The sequence below is a fragment of the Larus michahellis genome, chromosome Z (genome assembly GCF_964199755.1).
Source record: "Larus michahellis chromosome Z, bLarMic1.1, whole genome shotgun sequence".
Lineage (NCBI taxonomy): Eukaryota > Metazoa > Chordata > Aves > Charadriiformes > Laridae > Larus > Larus michahellis.
The window spans coordinates 82,123,961-82,139,813 of record NC_133930.1 but is presented as its reverse complement, the minus strand read 5'-3'; the positions used below and the strand labels follow the sequence as shown (position 1 = coordinate 82,139,813).

At 40.7% G+C, this 15,853-nt stretch overlaps 2 protein-coding genes across 5 annotated transcripts in view; one reads left to right on the top strand and one right to left on the bottom strand.

The window, feature by feature from the left end:
• The first annotated feature begins 2,525 nt into the window (after positions 1 to 2,525).
• The window catches only part of CCNH (cyclin H), a 29,364-nt gene continuing 16,036 nt past the window's right edge, over positions 2,526 to 15,853 (top strand). For 3 of the 4 annotated variants that reach the window (XR_012584824.1, XR_012584823.1, XR_012584825.1), the window contains exons 1-9: positions 2,526 to 2,672; positions 2,840 to 2,962; positions 4,548 to 4,621; positions 4,890 to 5,100; positions 5,408 to 5,571; positions 7,788 to 7,858; positions 9,717 to 9,828; positions 10,415 to 10,475; positions 12,676 to 12,809. Coding sequence is in view for 1 of the 4 variants with exons in the window: in XM_074568786.1 (XP_074424887.1) it covers positions 2,556 to 2,672; positions 2,840 to 2,962; positions 4,548 to 4,621; positions 4,890 to 5,100; positions 5,408 to 5,571; positions 7,788 to 7,858; positions 9,717 to 9,828; positions 10,415 to 10,475; positions 12,676 to 12,714 (972 nt within the window). In the remaining 3 variants the exon portion in view is untranslated. Of the gene's footprint in view, positions 2,673 to 2,839; positions 2,963 to 4,547; positions 4,622 to 4,889; positions 5,101 to 5,407; positions 5,572 to 7,787; positions 7,859 to 9,716; positions 9,829 to 10,414; positions 10,476 to 12,675; positions 12,865 to 15,853 lie in introns of those variants that run through there. The other variant, XM_074568786.1, reaches the window with a different exon arrangement.
• RASA1 (RAS p21 protein activator 1) overlaps positions 14,691 to 15,853 on the bottom strand; it is a 61,773-nt gene continuing 60,610 nt past the window's right edge. The window contains exon 25 of the mRNA XM_074568785.1: positions 14,691 to 15,551. Coding sequence (XP_074424886.1) covers positions 15,468 to 15,551 — 84 coding nt within the window. The 3' untranslated portion in view covers positions 14,691 to 15,467. The remainder of the gene's footprint in view (positions 15,552 to 15,853) is intronic.

Below are 15,853 nucleotides of genomic sequence, written 5' to 3'. Positions count from 1 at the left end.
ACCTCTGTCAGAACACTCGCCAGTGCACGGGGCACTCCCACAGACTCCTGTGCAGAGGCTGCTCTGACAGGCTGAGAGAGCTGGGGTTGTTCTGCCTGGAGAAGGGAAGGATCCAGGGAGACCTCAGAGCCCCTTCCAGTACCTGAAGGGGGCTACAGGAAAGCTGGGGAGGGGCTGTTTGCAAGGGCATGTAGCGATAGGACGAGGGGCAATGGTTTTAAACTAGAGCAGGGCAGGTTTAGATTAGACATTAGGAAGAAGTTCTTTACACTCAGGGTGGTGAGACACTGGCCCAGGTTGCCCAGAGAGGTGGTGGAGGCCCCATCCCTGGAGACATTCAAGGCCAGGCTGGATGGGGCTCTGAGCAACCTGATCTAGTTGAAGATGTCCCTGCTGACTGCAGGGGGGTTGGACTAGATGGCCTTTAAAGGTCCCTTCCAACCCAACACATTCTATGATTCTATTTTAAATTATTTTTTTTTTTGCTTTGCTCACATGTGCAGCTTTTGCCTTCGCTATTAATGTGCCATTACTCATGGATCATAATCCACGAGCCCTTCTTCTATTTTCTCTCCATCCCAGACGAGAGGGTAGCAAGTGGCTACGTGGACCCTAACAAGCTGGGGTCAACCCACACTGTAGCAGGAGCAGAATGTGAGGCCACAGTCACTTGGTAACTCATTTTTTAACTTTCTCGTTTAAACAATAGTGAAAAATATTGTAAGAAATAAGAATGGTAAAAATTTTGCAAGGTAAGACCAGAATAAAGAAAGTTCCGACAACTGGGTAGGAACTGTCTAGAAAATTAGACTGAACAGAAACTCGAGTGTCTGTATCTAAATGTCAAAGCCACTGGCGTGCCTCTATGAAAACAGCTCAATAATTAGCAACAATGAAAGCAGCAACAAGGAAAATATTCAAAATACTGGAAAGAACCATATGATTGGTGAAGTGATGGGACAAGCTACCCCGACAAGTTGTTAAATCACCTTTATAGAGATATTCATGGAAACCATACATCAACTGACAGCCTAAGATTAACAGTAATGAAATCAACCCTGACATGAGATAGGGATACAGACTAGAAGAACTGCTACAGGACTATTTCTTCTCAGATATTCATTTGAAAAGTCCCCAAGATTGTTTTCATTTGGTATAACATAAAGGATTTCCTGCCGTTTTGTTTTTTTTTTCAAACAGTATTACTATTTGATGTTGATAAATTAACATGGTTTGAGAAACGCTCCTTATCCAATAACAACGGCTCAGGCAGTGAACGATACGAAGCACATTTTATTTGAGCAGTCTTGCAAGAACGGGTGACCTAGCAAGTAGGCACACTTTTGGTTCTTGAAACACACCTTTTTATTTCCTAATCCCCAGCCGAATTTTCCCTCCCGTTTCCCATTGGTTAGGTACTCCAGGGTTCACAGTCTGTCCAGAGCGCCTAAAATCCTTCCCTGATATCTTGCCTCTGTTTACTTCTCCTTATGCTACACCTAAAGGGATTATCTGACTAGTTTCTTTCTTTCCTTTTGGTAAAATTGCTCAATGTCATTAGCCCTGGTTAAATGTTTGACTAGCCTTCTAGTCACTAATCCAGTATGAATCAGTTCTGTCTGTGTGATAACAGATGTTCTACAAGCCTTTGCTGGAGCCTCTTTGTTGTAGTCATTCCCTTATCATGTCACCTCTGATGGAAACGGCTTTTCTCCACTGCAAAAACAATACCTGCCTTTCTTACAATGGTTTCATAGCGACATGGATGGAAACTGTACAGTGAACTTCTTTTTTGAGGTCCGCACGCTTCATGGAATTTTCAAGAAGCTTGAAAAACTGTGAAGCCGCATTTTATGGCCGTGCATTACTGTAACACGCTGTGAGAAGGACCACTGTCAGCCCAGCTCTCTGCCCCATCCACGACAGGCCACGGGGCCGCTGCGCTCCCAGACGATCGTGAAGGGCACTCCCTGTACGAGGAGCAGACGCTTTGCCCTTGCTGGCACTATGGTGCCGCGGATTCTGTCTCTCCATGCCACGCAGAGCTTTCATGCTGGGCTGCAAGTCCTCTTGCTACACCATTTTCACAAGAAAAAAAGCATTCCTCATTGACAGGCTTTCCTACACCGAAAGGTTTTCCACCATGTGCTCCCTCTGGGATGGATCCCAGCTCCCTTACTCGTACAAGCTAGTTTTTCATTACATTAAAAGGCCCAACGACAGATTAATGGCGGTGTTTTTGCATGAAGAGCAGCATCCCAGCTCTGAGGAGAAGCATATCACTCCCGCCTATTCCAGCCGTTCCCTGCACCCAATGGCGGCCGGGGCCTTTCCCGCCCCCTCCCGCGGGGCTCGCTACCTTCACCCCCGCCACCAGAGCTGTCTCCAGCCCCTCCGACTCCCGCAGCCCCCGGCCGGTATCGCGGCCGTCCTCCTCTCCGCGCCCTCAGGCAGCCCATCGCCCGCTTCCCGCCGAACTACAACTCCCGGCACCCTCCGCGCCCGCCGTAAAGCGCGCTGCCGTAAAGCGCGGAGGTCGGTCAGCCGCCGCCATCATGTACCACAGCAGCACGCAGAAGCGGCACTGGACTTTCAGCAGCGAGGAGGACCTGGCCCGCTGCCGGGCCGAGGCTAACCGCAAGTTCCGCTTCAAAGCGGTGTCCAGCGGGAAGGTGCGGGGCCGGGGAGGGGGGGGCTGTGAGGAAGGGGGCGGCGGGGAGGGGGACGGGGAGCGTTGCGGCCTCCTCCCGGCCGGCGGTCCCTGCGCCTCTGACGGGGAGAGCTGCGGGGGAACGGGGGAGCCCAGCGCTTCCGTCAGGCTCGCTTTGCTCCTTTGAAGGTCCAGCAGAACGACCCTATCCTTCTGGAGCCCCACGAGGAGCTAGCGATATGCAAGTACTACGAAAAGCGGTTGGTGGACTTCTGCGCCGTCTTCAAGCCTGCCATGCCGAGATCCGTGGTGGTAAGGAGCCGTGCCCGCTCGCTGTGGCTTTGGCAAGTAACAGGCGATAGGACAGGAGGAAACGGCCTCAAGTTACACCAAGGGAGGTTTAGATTGGATGGTAGGAAGAATTCCTTCACCAAAAAAGAGTTATCAAGCATTGGAATGTGCTGCCCAGGGTAGTGATGGAGTTGCCATCCCTGGAGGTATTTAAAAGATGGGTAGATGTGGTGCTCAGCTTGTTTTAGTGGTAAATTGGCAGTTTTAGGTTGATGGTTGGACTCGATGATCTTAAAGGTCCCTTCCAACCTAGACAATGTGATGCACTTACGGTTTGAGAGCTAACGGAGCTGTAGGCTTTGTCCCCTCCTTGCCTCTTGTTCCCTCGCTTGCTGCTTACTTGTCTTGTCCTTGAGGCCACGGATATCTTTCAAGTTTTTTGTTTTCCAGTGCTGTGGTCTGCCACCTTTTTTTCTCTTTGTGTTTTCTGGGCAGTGCAGCTATTTCAAAACCAGAGTTACTTCTCAACTTCATTGATTTCTTGCGGCTGTTACACCTGCATGGATGACTTTTAGCCTTTTTCTTTCCTCTCCCTTAAGGAAAAAGTAGAAACAAACCTAAAGATGTATGGCTTGATGATACAATAAAATGATCTCGCTGTGGCTACTGAAGGCAGTCCCAAAATTGGGCTGTCTGGTCCATTTGTTTCTCAAGCATTGGTGCTTGTCTGACCACAAAGCAAGCTCTTTCAAGCACCTGTACTGGCAGTAAACTAGCCTACAAAGGAAAAAAATAAATCTTTGAACTGACTTAAGAGTGTGTTTCAGAAGAGAGGCAGTGGGGACTTAACAGCTGAAGCAGGGAATGAATTTGTGCTTCTTTTGTTGCTCAGTGTATACTGTCCCCTGTCAGTCCTGCCTTTTTCTGGCAGGTGTGGTGAATAACAGAGATGAAGACTGCTTTGTCTAAAGACGTGTTTGAAACATAGCAGTAGGCTGCCTTTGTATGCTCTGTGGAACCAGACCTTCTGTTTCAAAAATGGCCCCTGTAGAGTGTCTGTGCTGGGTCAGACTCACTGAGTAGTGTTTTTGGAAAACACCTGCTTTCATGCCAATGACGTTCAGATCAACTTGGAAATGTGGCATTGACAGACTGCAGTACTTCTAGGCACACAGAGAGGCATAAATGTTGAACATATTGGGGAAATTGATTTAAAAAGTCAGATATTTTGGCTGGGATTACTCACAACTTTCAGGGTAATTTTTTCAGTCTTTGGTTTTTAAATTTAATTTCAGTATCAGGTTTTTCTCTGGAAGATATTTTTGACCACTTCTTGAGCATTATCTTCCTAAATATATGTATAAAAATGGATGAAAAGATAACTAAACTGCCACTTTGTAGGGCTTTTGCAGGCATAAATGTGTTAGACTTTGAAATATTTAATGATATGGTATTGTGTGCATCTTAGTGCCTTAATGTATCCTGTATGTCTACAGTATATATTCAGACTTTCCGGTTCTGTTTTGTGATGTTATTTTTTTAATTATTTTTCTTAATGCCTTTTTGTTTCTATACTTACTTTCTCCTACCTTTTTTTTTTATTTAGGGAACAGCTTGCGTGTATTTCAAACGTTTTTACCTCAATAACTCAGTGATGGAGTATCATCCTCGGATAATAATGTGAGTTATCAATGCATCTTGAGTTATTCTGTCAAGCAGAGCGTTGGAAGTATAATTTTCATATCTGTAAAGACTTGAAAAAAATGAGAAAGGCCACCTGAGAAATATTAGTAAAGACAAAGTATGGTTACTTCCGGTTTGCATCTGGAAAAGTTTGCTGTGTTCAGAACATGGTGTTTTGAAGATACAAATTTTCTGAACAGAACTCTTGATAATAAGGTTGATGCTGCGAATGTCAATTGCTTTTTTTTTTTTTTTCCTCCTCAAGGCTCACATGTGCATTTTTGGCTTGTAAAGTAGATGAATTTAATGTGTCCAGTGCACAGTTTGTTGGTAACCTTCGAGAAAGCCCTCTTGGACAGGAGAAGGCTCTTGAACAAATACTGGAATATGAACTACTGCTTATTCAGCAACTGAACTTCCACCTTATTGTCCACAATCCATACAGGCCATTTGAGGGATTTCTAATTGATTTGAAGGTAGTATTGTTTTATACGCTGTGTACTCCGTATTCTAATGTAATACAAATCTGTTGTGGTTTGTGTTAGAAAACTTGATTTTCTTTTGTGCCTGTGATCTTAAAAGACCTAGGTTCTAAAGTGATAGGCAAATATCTGAAAGGAAGGCGGTTTACTTGTGGTCTTTAGGTACTTTAGATTATTTTTGGAATAAGAAGATGGCCTGCTACTTTTTAGTTTTACAAAATATTGTTGAATTGTGTGTTCTGACCTTATGAAGCAGAGCATGAAGAACAGCTACTTACTTTCCTCAATTCTTACTTTTTAGACTCGTTATCCAGTGCTGGACAACCCTGAAGTTTTAAGGAAAACAGCTGATGACTTCCTCAGTCGAGTGGCTCTGACAGATGCGTATCTGCTCTTTTCTCCCTCACAGATAGCTCTCACTGCTATATTATCTAGTGGTTCAAGAGCAGGAATTAATATGGAAAGGTAGTCTTTTTTTGTTATGGGTATGATTTAAACAGTTCATTTGCTTCTGGTATAGAGTTGTTTTGTTCAGACATTCTTAACTAGTAGAAGCGTGAATTTACAGATTGTTAATACTCTGGTATGTTCTTTATGTTTCAAAACTGAAGTGGCATTTTTAAAAAATTTTCTCCATGTTCAAAACGTAGGTGATAAAGGCACTTAGTTTGGGTCTGTTTTTCATATTCCCTCGGAAGAAGGAAAAAAAAATAATATTTCAAACCAATGACTTTTCCCTAATTAGAATAGCATAGGATTTTCAGACTTATCTTGAGATTAGAGCGAAGAAAGTTGAAATGCAGTAGAAGCTGAGAGTATGAAACACCTAAAGAATCAATTATAGAAAAAGTAAGATTTTTAAGGTATCTGAGGTTACAGACTCAAATGAAATTACGGTGAACTGACAGCTACTAGGCATGCTGAAGCAAAGTGATGTATTTGGCTGGTAAAACTGTTCAGTTTTGATGGACTAATAATAAGGTGCTCTTTTAAATCAGTTCCTTTCCTTTCTGTGGTCTAGCTACTGGTGTTTGCAAAGGCATTATCAAACACTTCGATATCATTGCTGAAAGGCATGGCTTGTTTGGTTTGGTTTTATTTAAGGACAAAACATGCTCTTTTCTTCAGAAAAACAACTGAAGTAGTTGTAAGTAGCTGGATCTGGAGCGTTTGAATTGCATGACAGTCCATGTGAGCATTTTGCATTTAGAGTGTAATGCCTACAGGCACAAGGGCTACTGGTAAATGCGAATAGTTCTCTTTAAAGAAGCTTTCCTTCCACCTGCCCATAATGTATCTCAGATCTCTCCTGTCCTAAAAGAATGAGACAGTGTGGTAGTATCCTCTACAGGGTTCACGCCCTCTCGGAGTAGCGTAAAAATGCTCAGATGCTTACTATAACTTGAAACTTGTTGATCTCGTTCCTGAATATATATTGTATACTACTTGTGCCAAAATTCAGAAAAGCATGCTTACAAAAAGAGCTAGAATAATTTGTAGATAGCGTGTGAATCAAGCTACATGAATGTATCTTTGTGTATTCACGAAGAACTTAGTTATTTGTCACCATGTTGGCACCATACAGTTGCTACAACCTTGTCACTTACTGTTTTACGTAAGTTTGAGCAGCCGGACACGAGAGAAACTAATGCTGCAGCTTGGGTCTCATGGACCTGTGAGTAGGTGGGATGGGACATGGAAGGTGTGAAAACCTGTTGCTCCCATGATGTCAGTGTATAGGTCAGTCTTGAAAAAGTTCAAGCTTCGGGAATAAACAAGTGCCACTGCTCTGGCGAATAGGTGGCTCCAAATTAATCTTCAGATCTGGTATCAGCACAAGGTTGAATAATACTCTTAAACTTGAGCACTACAAGAGCAGTGGTGCTAACAGAGCAGCTCTTAGCTTAGCAGTTACCACCTTCGTGGTGGCTGGTGCCTCAGTCTGGGAGCTGCAACTGATAAAGCTGTGTATGTCTATGAAGTGAGTTTGAAGCTAGAACAGACTGATGTACTTTAGAGTCTTTGGTTTTTTTTGTAATTCATCCATGAGTGCAATTCCCGGGAAGGGATAAAACTACTTGGTTGTTTTGGGTCTTGGTGAGGATTGTTGCTTATATGCGTTGGAATTCTGTGCAGGTCGTGCGTGTGTGTGTTAATGTTCTTACTAAAAGCAAGTTGGACTCTCTGAGGGAAGAGGGAGGGACTAAGAGACTCGACAGCATTTAGGATTTGCTTCCAGCTGCCAAAAGAAGCAGTCCCATCTTGCAAGCTTTGCTGACTGTTGGTCTGTTGGAAGGCTACCCTTCTGTAGTATTTGCTTTTCCAGCAGTCATGCTGTGCACTAGTGTGATGACACTTCACAGAACTTTAAACTTAAGTTGACTTAACTCAGTGAGGCTCACTTACAAATGTTTAATTCTACAACATTGGAACTTCAGTTCTTCAGATGGCCAGAGAATACTTCTGTCATTTTTTTACAGAAGAAGGATGTTCCAAGTGACAGATTTAGATTTTTATCTCTTTATAGCACTTATGTAACCAAAGCGTCCTTACTAAGTCTAATCATAAAGCTCTAGCAGATATAAATAATAAGTAATACATGTTTTGTCAACTAATGGTAGCTGTCACAAATAATTATGACACTTCATTTTAAGAACTTACTCTTCCGTGTCTCTTTGCAGTTATTTATCAGAAAGTCTTATGCTGAAAGAAGACAGAATATCCTTAGCAAAGCTACTAGATGGCATGAAATGTAAGTAAACATTGGAAAAAATATGATAAATACTATCTTTAAAGGAAGAAAGCCATTTTTTTCCAAGCAACAAAAGCTTTAAGCAGAAAGGTGTGCTTCAAGTGGTTTTCTTCACCTCAGGGCTGGCATGAGGTAAGTAAAACATGGGCAGTAGAACGAACTACCTAGCGTGTGAACTCAGGGGGAGAAAACACTGAGATTTGCCTATGATACAAAGAGATTAAAGTAAGAGGCAAAGAGCCTGATGCTTCTCAGAACAATAGTGTTGCATTCAATTAAGTGCTACTGATTGACTCAAAAGTGAGAAATCTGTTTTGGGAACTAGATGATGGTTTTTGTAAGTCAGGATGAAACGCCTCTTTTCAGTCACTGTGACTTAAAAATTAGCTTCAGGCAAAAACCTGCATGTAAGTATTTCTACCACCAGAGGGTACCTTTTCTAAGCTAAATGATTCGTGTTAGGTGACAGGCCAGGATTTATCCTTCAGTTCTGTTTTGCAGCTATACAGATGCTTTAAAAGTTGTTCAGGTTTGCTAGTGTGAGAAAATATATATACATTTTAACATATATATAAACAAACACATATATATATATAATATCAAGAATGCTAGCATGGTTTAGCTAAAATAAATGGGGAATGTAGTACACTGATTATTATCTTTTTTTTAATTACATGAAAAGGCTGGGATACAAAATTTCCAGTAAGTAATCAGTTATTTAATGCTTTAAACTAATGCACACATTTGAAATGGGAGAATAGTAGCATTAAAAATTCAGTCCTTTGACTAAGCTGACTGTAGTAGTGAATACACCATAAAAGTCACCAGCGTCTACAATAAGTTTTATAAATTCCATTTAAATTTAAAGACGCTCTTCCTTTTCTCTTCCTGCTAACAAATCCAGTGTCTGCAGGTTTCCATTGCTGAGATGCAAAGGGAAAGCTGGGATCACTTATTCTGCACTTGCATTATTCTGGAAGGTAGCTTTAGCCCAAAGGTAGCTCTTCTGTAAGCATATGATGGCTGGAAGGAAATTTCGAAGCATCTATAAATGACTAGTTTTACAGAGAACTGGTGGCAGAGGAAAAAGTCTTGTTTCTTGCAGGGTAAATTCAATTTGCAGTCTTAACAGAGACTGAAAACAATCTTTTCTTTTTTTAAGACTGAGCTACAATGCTGTAAGCAAAAAATCCCCGTGTATTTTTCAGCTTGTTAGAAGAGTAATGTGAACTCTACAGTATTGTAATTACCTTCTAATTTACCTTCGGTGTAGTTCTTTGTGCTCAGTTTCTGCTGTACCTTGACATTATTTAGAATTAATCCTTGGATGTAAGATGATAGTTGAGTCTTAACACATGTGATCTTTGGTCCTCTAAAATTTGAGTGCTATGTGGAATGGGAATTTTTGTAAGCAAGCAGTTTGGGGAGTTTGGGAGTTGGAATGTCTAATACCTGCTTTGAAAATACAAGGATTTTACTTGTTAAGCTTTCTGTCTCAACTGTTTGCAGTATGTTGCCTTGTAGTGCCCTTTTGAGTCTGTTTAAAAACTAGATATGATGCTTTCAAAACCTTACAGAGGTGTGGACTTGAAAACTTCTTACATTCTGTTTTTTCTCTGTGTAACATTCTGATTTTTTTTTATTTTTGTGTAGGTGTTTTTTTCCCTAGTACAAATGTTGAAATTGTATACTGTTGTCCTGTTAGAATGAGGGAAGGGAGGGTAAACTGTTGTCTCAAGTTTAAGTGTGAGGGATAAGCAATAACAGTAGCTGTACTACTGATTGGTAAGCTTGTGTAATTCACAAGGTAGATCAGAAATGATTCAATTTGCTTAGAGCTGTGTTGTTGCCACTGTAGGCATGAAAAATCTCATAAAGAAATACGAACTGCCGAGGCCTGAAGAGGTTGCTGCACTAAAACAGAAATTAGAGAAGTGTCACGGCTCGGAACTTTCGCTTAATGTGAACCCGTAAGTAGATACTTACTCTTTGACATGTCAAACTTCTGCCTTTTTTTATTACATAGAAACATTAAGTTTCTCTGATCTGTGCGAGTGATTGAAAATGAAAAGATCTAAATGTACACCCAAGGATGTCAGTTCACATGCTCACTTACTATGTGAGCGTCTGCTGGAAGCTGAGAACCGAGACTCAAAGTAGTGCTTTCAGTAATACACAAATATGTTCTTTTGTGCTGATTTGCACTGCAAGCTGTAATACTGATTATTTGGTAACACAGAACTGGAATCCTGTGTGGCTTCTAAGGCTGCTTGATGTCATATGCTATGAGAATTAAGGGCTTTAAAATCACATGATTAAAGGGGTAATGTTTTCTTGAAACGTGTGGATGGCAAAGGACTTCCTGGTTTTTCTTTTCTGCCATTTTCCCTTTAGTTTTCCCTTTAGTACCCACTGCGAACTGCCAGCAAGCTGCTAGTTGAGGCTTTGGTAGTTTATGTGACAAATATGTCCATAATCTAATCTTGTCGCCAAATAAGGAGACTCTGAGTTATAAAAATACCTAAACATTTCACTTTTTTCCTGGTTGGGTGTTAGGAAGAAGAGGAAAGGCTATGAAGATGATGAATATGTTGCAAAGAAGTCTAAAATGGATGAGGTCAGTAAATGCACTGTACAAGTAGTTGCTTTTCCATTCATAACTGCTGAGACAAAAGTGGCATAGCTACTGAGACAAACTTCTGCGTATGTTAATGTTCTTTTATGTGTTGCTCAGACAGAATCTTCTTCTACTTTAAAAAAAAAAAAAGAACAAAAAAAACCCAAAACAACAAAACAAACAAAACATGAGCCAGAGTTGTTTTCATTTACTTTCTTTGTCTTCTTGCACAAAGGAGAAGTCAACTGCTGGATTAAATTTCTACATCAGCCAAATTGCTAGCGAGGCATGCATAAATTAGAGATGTGTAGCTGTTACCTGAGGTTGTAAGACCAAGTATAAATAAGGCAGATAGATAGACTGAGGAGGGGGACTCAACCAATCAAAACAGAATTAAGGTAATCCTTCAGACTTAATCTGAATACTTTTCAGAGCTTTCATTTGTAACATTGACTGAAAGTTGTAGAGAATACATTCTGGTGGAGAACAGCTTTGTGAAGAACCCTTTTTGACTGGACTCCTCTTGATACTGAAGACATTGTATAACCTAATAGTCTAAGACACCATAGGTGTGGCACTTAGAAAAGCGTGCGAGCAGCTGAAGAGGGTTGTCTGTCAAAATCTTTAACATAAAATGCAGGATGTGTGGGTTTTTTGTAATTCAAGTGGTCTTGCTCTTATAAATTACCATAGTAGGTTGATGCTACGATGTCAAACTAGAATCTAAAAAATGTTTTGAACTAGATTATAATAAAATCAGCGTTGAAAGCATGTTCTAGCAAAATGTGGCACCTCAAGCATATTTTTATGTTAACTATTCAGTGCTGTAGAAACTTGATCAGTGTTGACTCCAAATGCCAGTCTTAAAAAGCATATTGAAACTGGCAACTGTGTAAAACTAGCACTTTCATAACTTTTTACTTTCTCATAAAATGACTTAAGAGAACAGATCCACCTAGGCTCTGGAGACTCAACTCTTCTCAACCCCACTTTAACTTGAAGATGGTCTTATTTTAGTTATGCTGCTATGGTTTAAGAAAGTTCTGATTTTGGGGGTTTGTTATTAATTTACATTCACAATTCTTTTTCCAAAGGAATAAACTGATTGGATGAATTCACATAGCCTACAGCATTTCACAATAAGCTCTTGCAGAGTTTTAACAGCTTTTGAAACTTAAGGCTTTTTAGATACTGATGTATATGAACTGCCAAGAGTTTGTACTTCTGTAGTCTCAATTCTGAGTAATTATCACATACAAGAGTAGATCTGAGCTGTCCAGGACATAAAGGAAAAAGTGCGCTTCATTTTTTGGAAAAAAGCTTATAGTATGTATGTGCATAGTGCTCAGACCTTGAGACCTCACTAATCCTGTAGCTAGCTGATACTAACAGTATTTATAGCTTTAAGTAATAAGGCTGTAATGTAGAAGTGCTGAGTTGGTTCTAATCTACTTGTAAGGTATTTTTTTTCTTGATTTAATAGTTTGCAGCTGAAGTTAAACGCAATAGCAAGGCTGTAACTGGTATGGAGAGCTCATAAATGTGAACTGATTGATAGAAGAAACAAACACACAGGGTACTGGTTGAGCACAGCCGTAAAAAGCACAAGACGTTAGTAAAAGGTTGCAATAGGAGCTCTTACGGAAGTGTCTACATTGTTGTCCATAATGAATAAGCATGAACTAAACCTCAAAAAGGGGTGGCTGAAATGGCTGGGCCTCCATGACTTTAAGGTTAGTCTGAAGGGAAACTTAACAAACGAGCATTTTATCAAGTGACTTGTGTGCATGCTTTGCATGAATTCTTATTTCCCGTTGAGCTAGCCTTGTAAGTCAGCCAGGACTGGCAGCTGCTGCCTGGCTGTCAGGAGCAGAGTGGATGAGTGGAGCGCGCCAGACAAGCATGGTCAACTGTCCTGGCAGAAGTGCTCATCTCTCAAGTAATGTGGACAAGCACTATGTTTAAAATCAGTTTAAACTTGCTATTTGAGTCTATTACCCATAGCAGACACGGTGCAGAGATGTGAAAAGTTATGGGCTACTTAAATTCTCTTCAGCTGGCATGTGTAGTGGCAGTTACTGTGGCAGCAGGTGCATAGGGGTATGTACCTACTAGAGTCACGTATTGCCTGGCCCACCTTGCTGTAAAACACACCGAATTCAGACATTGCTCAAGGCATTATATTTTTCCCTTCCATTAGGAAGAGTGGACGGATGATGATCTTATGGATTTGGTGTAACTTTGAAGGAAGATGGAATCCTACCCCTACGGAAACTACTGTTCGATGTCAAGTGTGAACCTGTCTGCAGTAGGTTCCTTGCTCTGTATCATGAGGTATTTATTCTGTCAGTTCTTAATATCTTTGCAATAAAGTATGTGACTTCGCTAAGTTTGTTAAACTCCCATCCATTCAAGGTCAAACATTCATAAGAAATGTTTGCTTTAAGACATTTGTCACCTGGGGAAGAGTTTTGGTTCAGGAACAGCTCCTGCCATGCTGTCATCCTACACTTAATGTCAAACTGGCCATTTATTAAGCGGATAAATGCAAGCAGGAGACAGATCTGGTAACAAACCCATGTGTGCTTTACAGCAGGATGTGCTCTCTCTTCCCTTCCCAAGCTTGTCATTGAAGCAGCTAAAAGAATACAGCCATGCCCACAACACTGGGTGCATGGGGGAAGCTCTTCTCAGGCGTACCGACAGGCTGCAGCAACATATTTTACAATATGGAAAGTAATAATCGCACCTTTGTGACTGACTTACTCTGCAGCTGTGGTTGCAGACTAGATTGTTGTGACTAATTTAGCAGGGGACAACTGAGAAGAATGTTTTAAAAATCTTCCTAAGTAGTTAGATGGCTCAAAAATGTACGCCCTTTTCATATCCTGTTTTAGAACATAATCAGTTCTGTAATATGCACACCTAAATGCAACTTTGGGAGCGTCCTGGTTTCATTCTTATCACTGCATTTTGTATGTAGCCAGCCAAATCTATTCTCCAAAGTTTGTATTTTTACCATGTTATACTACCTACACCCAGCCAACTAAAGCTACACAATAACCCACTTTATCCACTCTGTTTTTGACAAATCCTTTTATATCAGGGTCAGCTGCTGACTTGTCAGGGAAGAAAAGCAGGTATCGCAATTCCACTTCAGAAAGCATGACACCATTTGCACACCACCTCCATAATCAAGTGAAGACAGTCTGATTTAACAGGGTTTAAGTTAAGTTGTGTACTGGTTGGAAACTGTAGGTGGAGCATTCCGCAGTAGTTATAAACTGGGGCTGTGACTTGCGTGACCTAACACTATACAGAGAGAGAACTAAATAGGGCTGAAAAAAAGACTGTTAGTGACCTTTTTGTCTGAGATAGATAGATACAGTTTAATACAAGCTTGACAGCAACAGGTCAAGCAGTGGTTTTATGCGGCGATCTAAAGAAGAACTTGGTAATACCAAGGTCTTGCAAACAGGTTTGTCTTCCCTAGGCTGCATTAACAGCATCACCTCTGTCTACTACGTGTAGCAGCCACGACACCTCTCACTACAGCCCTGGGCACTCCCCTTTGAGAAAGTTGCCCCAACTGGAGAGACCAGGGCAGCGCAGCAAGAGCCAAACGCAAACCTAAAACAACATGCACTGCATGTGTAAATTACTACATTACCGTAAAGACCCAAAGATAAAGTCTACACAATTTAGTGGACAGTGAGTGGGAAACGCAGTTCTGTTGGACGTGAGAGACTGTGTAGTTGTTCTAAGGGTGTAACAGCCATGTTCATATTACACATTTATTTATGGGATTATCACATTAGTCTTGTCAGTGAATCTCAGCATCCTTGTATTCCTTATGAGATCACCTCCTAGAAAAGTTACGAATGGTGATGCTGAAATACCCTCTGAATCAACTGCATATTTTAATGTTTTTTTAAACAATTTTAACATCTACTTTCTTATCCTACAAGACAGAAGTACCAAATTAAGGCATATGGACAAAGTAATGCCATTTGGAGGATTCATGCTAAAAAGTGACGCCACAGAACATTTCAAAGTACATCATGTGTGCAGACACTGTAAAAAATTTCCACAGCAGCCAAAGTTAGCCAGTTTCTGTAAAGAGTTGATCCGCAGCTTGATTTATTTTAAAAACTTATTTTTTCACTTATAAAAATATTTATGCTAGACTTACAGTACACAAGAGACCAACCAATACATATTTTATAAAATGTTTTAATGAATGCATGCATGTCTGATACAACGATCAATAATTATTTACTTTTGTAAACATTTTACAAAAGCATTGTGATTTATCTGGATATTACAGTTCTTGATGGAAGAACTATTCAGACTGAATCAGTGGAACATCAAAAAATAAAGCTGACAAGACGCATTCTGCATATTCTCTTTCAACATGATTCCAGCAAGAGAAACAGCATGGTATAAAAAGTGTACAGTAAAGATTGTTTCTACCATAACATCAAATTCTGGAAACTGTAAATACAAGTTAAAGTGGTTGAAACAGTCAAAAGTCGTAATTATTGTAACCAGTCAGAAATTACAGTAAGAAATGTTATCCAGTTATATGTAGCTGTCAAAACAACAGATTTCTTTTTATGTCAGTTGATAATTCTTTTCCAACAAGACAGCAGAACTTTGGCAACTAGAGGTGCTGAAAATAATTTTCAAAGTTCAAGACAGAGTCACAGCATTTTCTTTGCGGAAGGTGAACTGTACACCAAGGCTCAGAGGTTGTGAAAACTGTTTCCAAGTGGAAAAAAAAAAGTGCAAATGTCCTGCACAGATAGCTTAAAAAAAGCTGCTGGTACAATCATTCACCAACAGGATCTTTGTTTTCTTTTTGCATAGTTCACACATCACTGGGAATGTGACAGGGTGTGCTATTTTTGGCAAGAGCAAGAAGAAAGTGATACTGGTGTGAGTCACCATGTTGGGCATGCTGGATCCATGCAGAATTCAGGTAGAGGGCTGCTACCTGTTGCTATTAGACACGGAATACTGATTTTGTTTCTGTTGAAGCAGTTCAGTAATAGCCAGAAGCTTCTTAAGAACATGCTGTAGAGAGACAGTCGGTAAAACCATATGTTAAACAGAACAGTCTTGCTTGAGAAGCTTTTTCAGCATTAGCCTATCACACCTGCTACACAGCTTAAAGTATATTAAAGCAAAACCAAAAAAAGGAAACGGGCAATTCCCTAATCAATAAAACATTACCTTCAAAAGGGAAGTCTGAAACAACATTACGAACTTTGCCTCTCCACCCATGGGTCTTTTTGCCGCTGTGTGGTTTAGCAGGGAAGCTATGAAAGCGTGCTGCTAACGCTGGTGGGCTTTGCTAGAAAAGTTTGTCGTGTTGG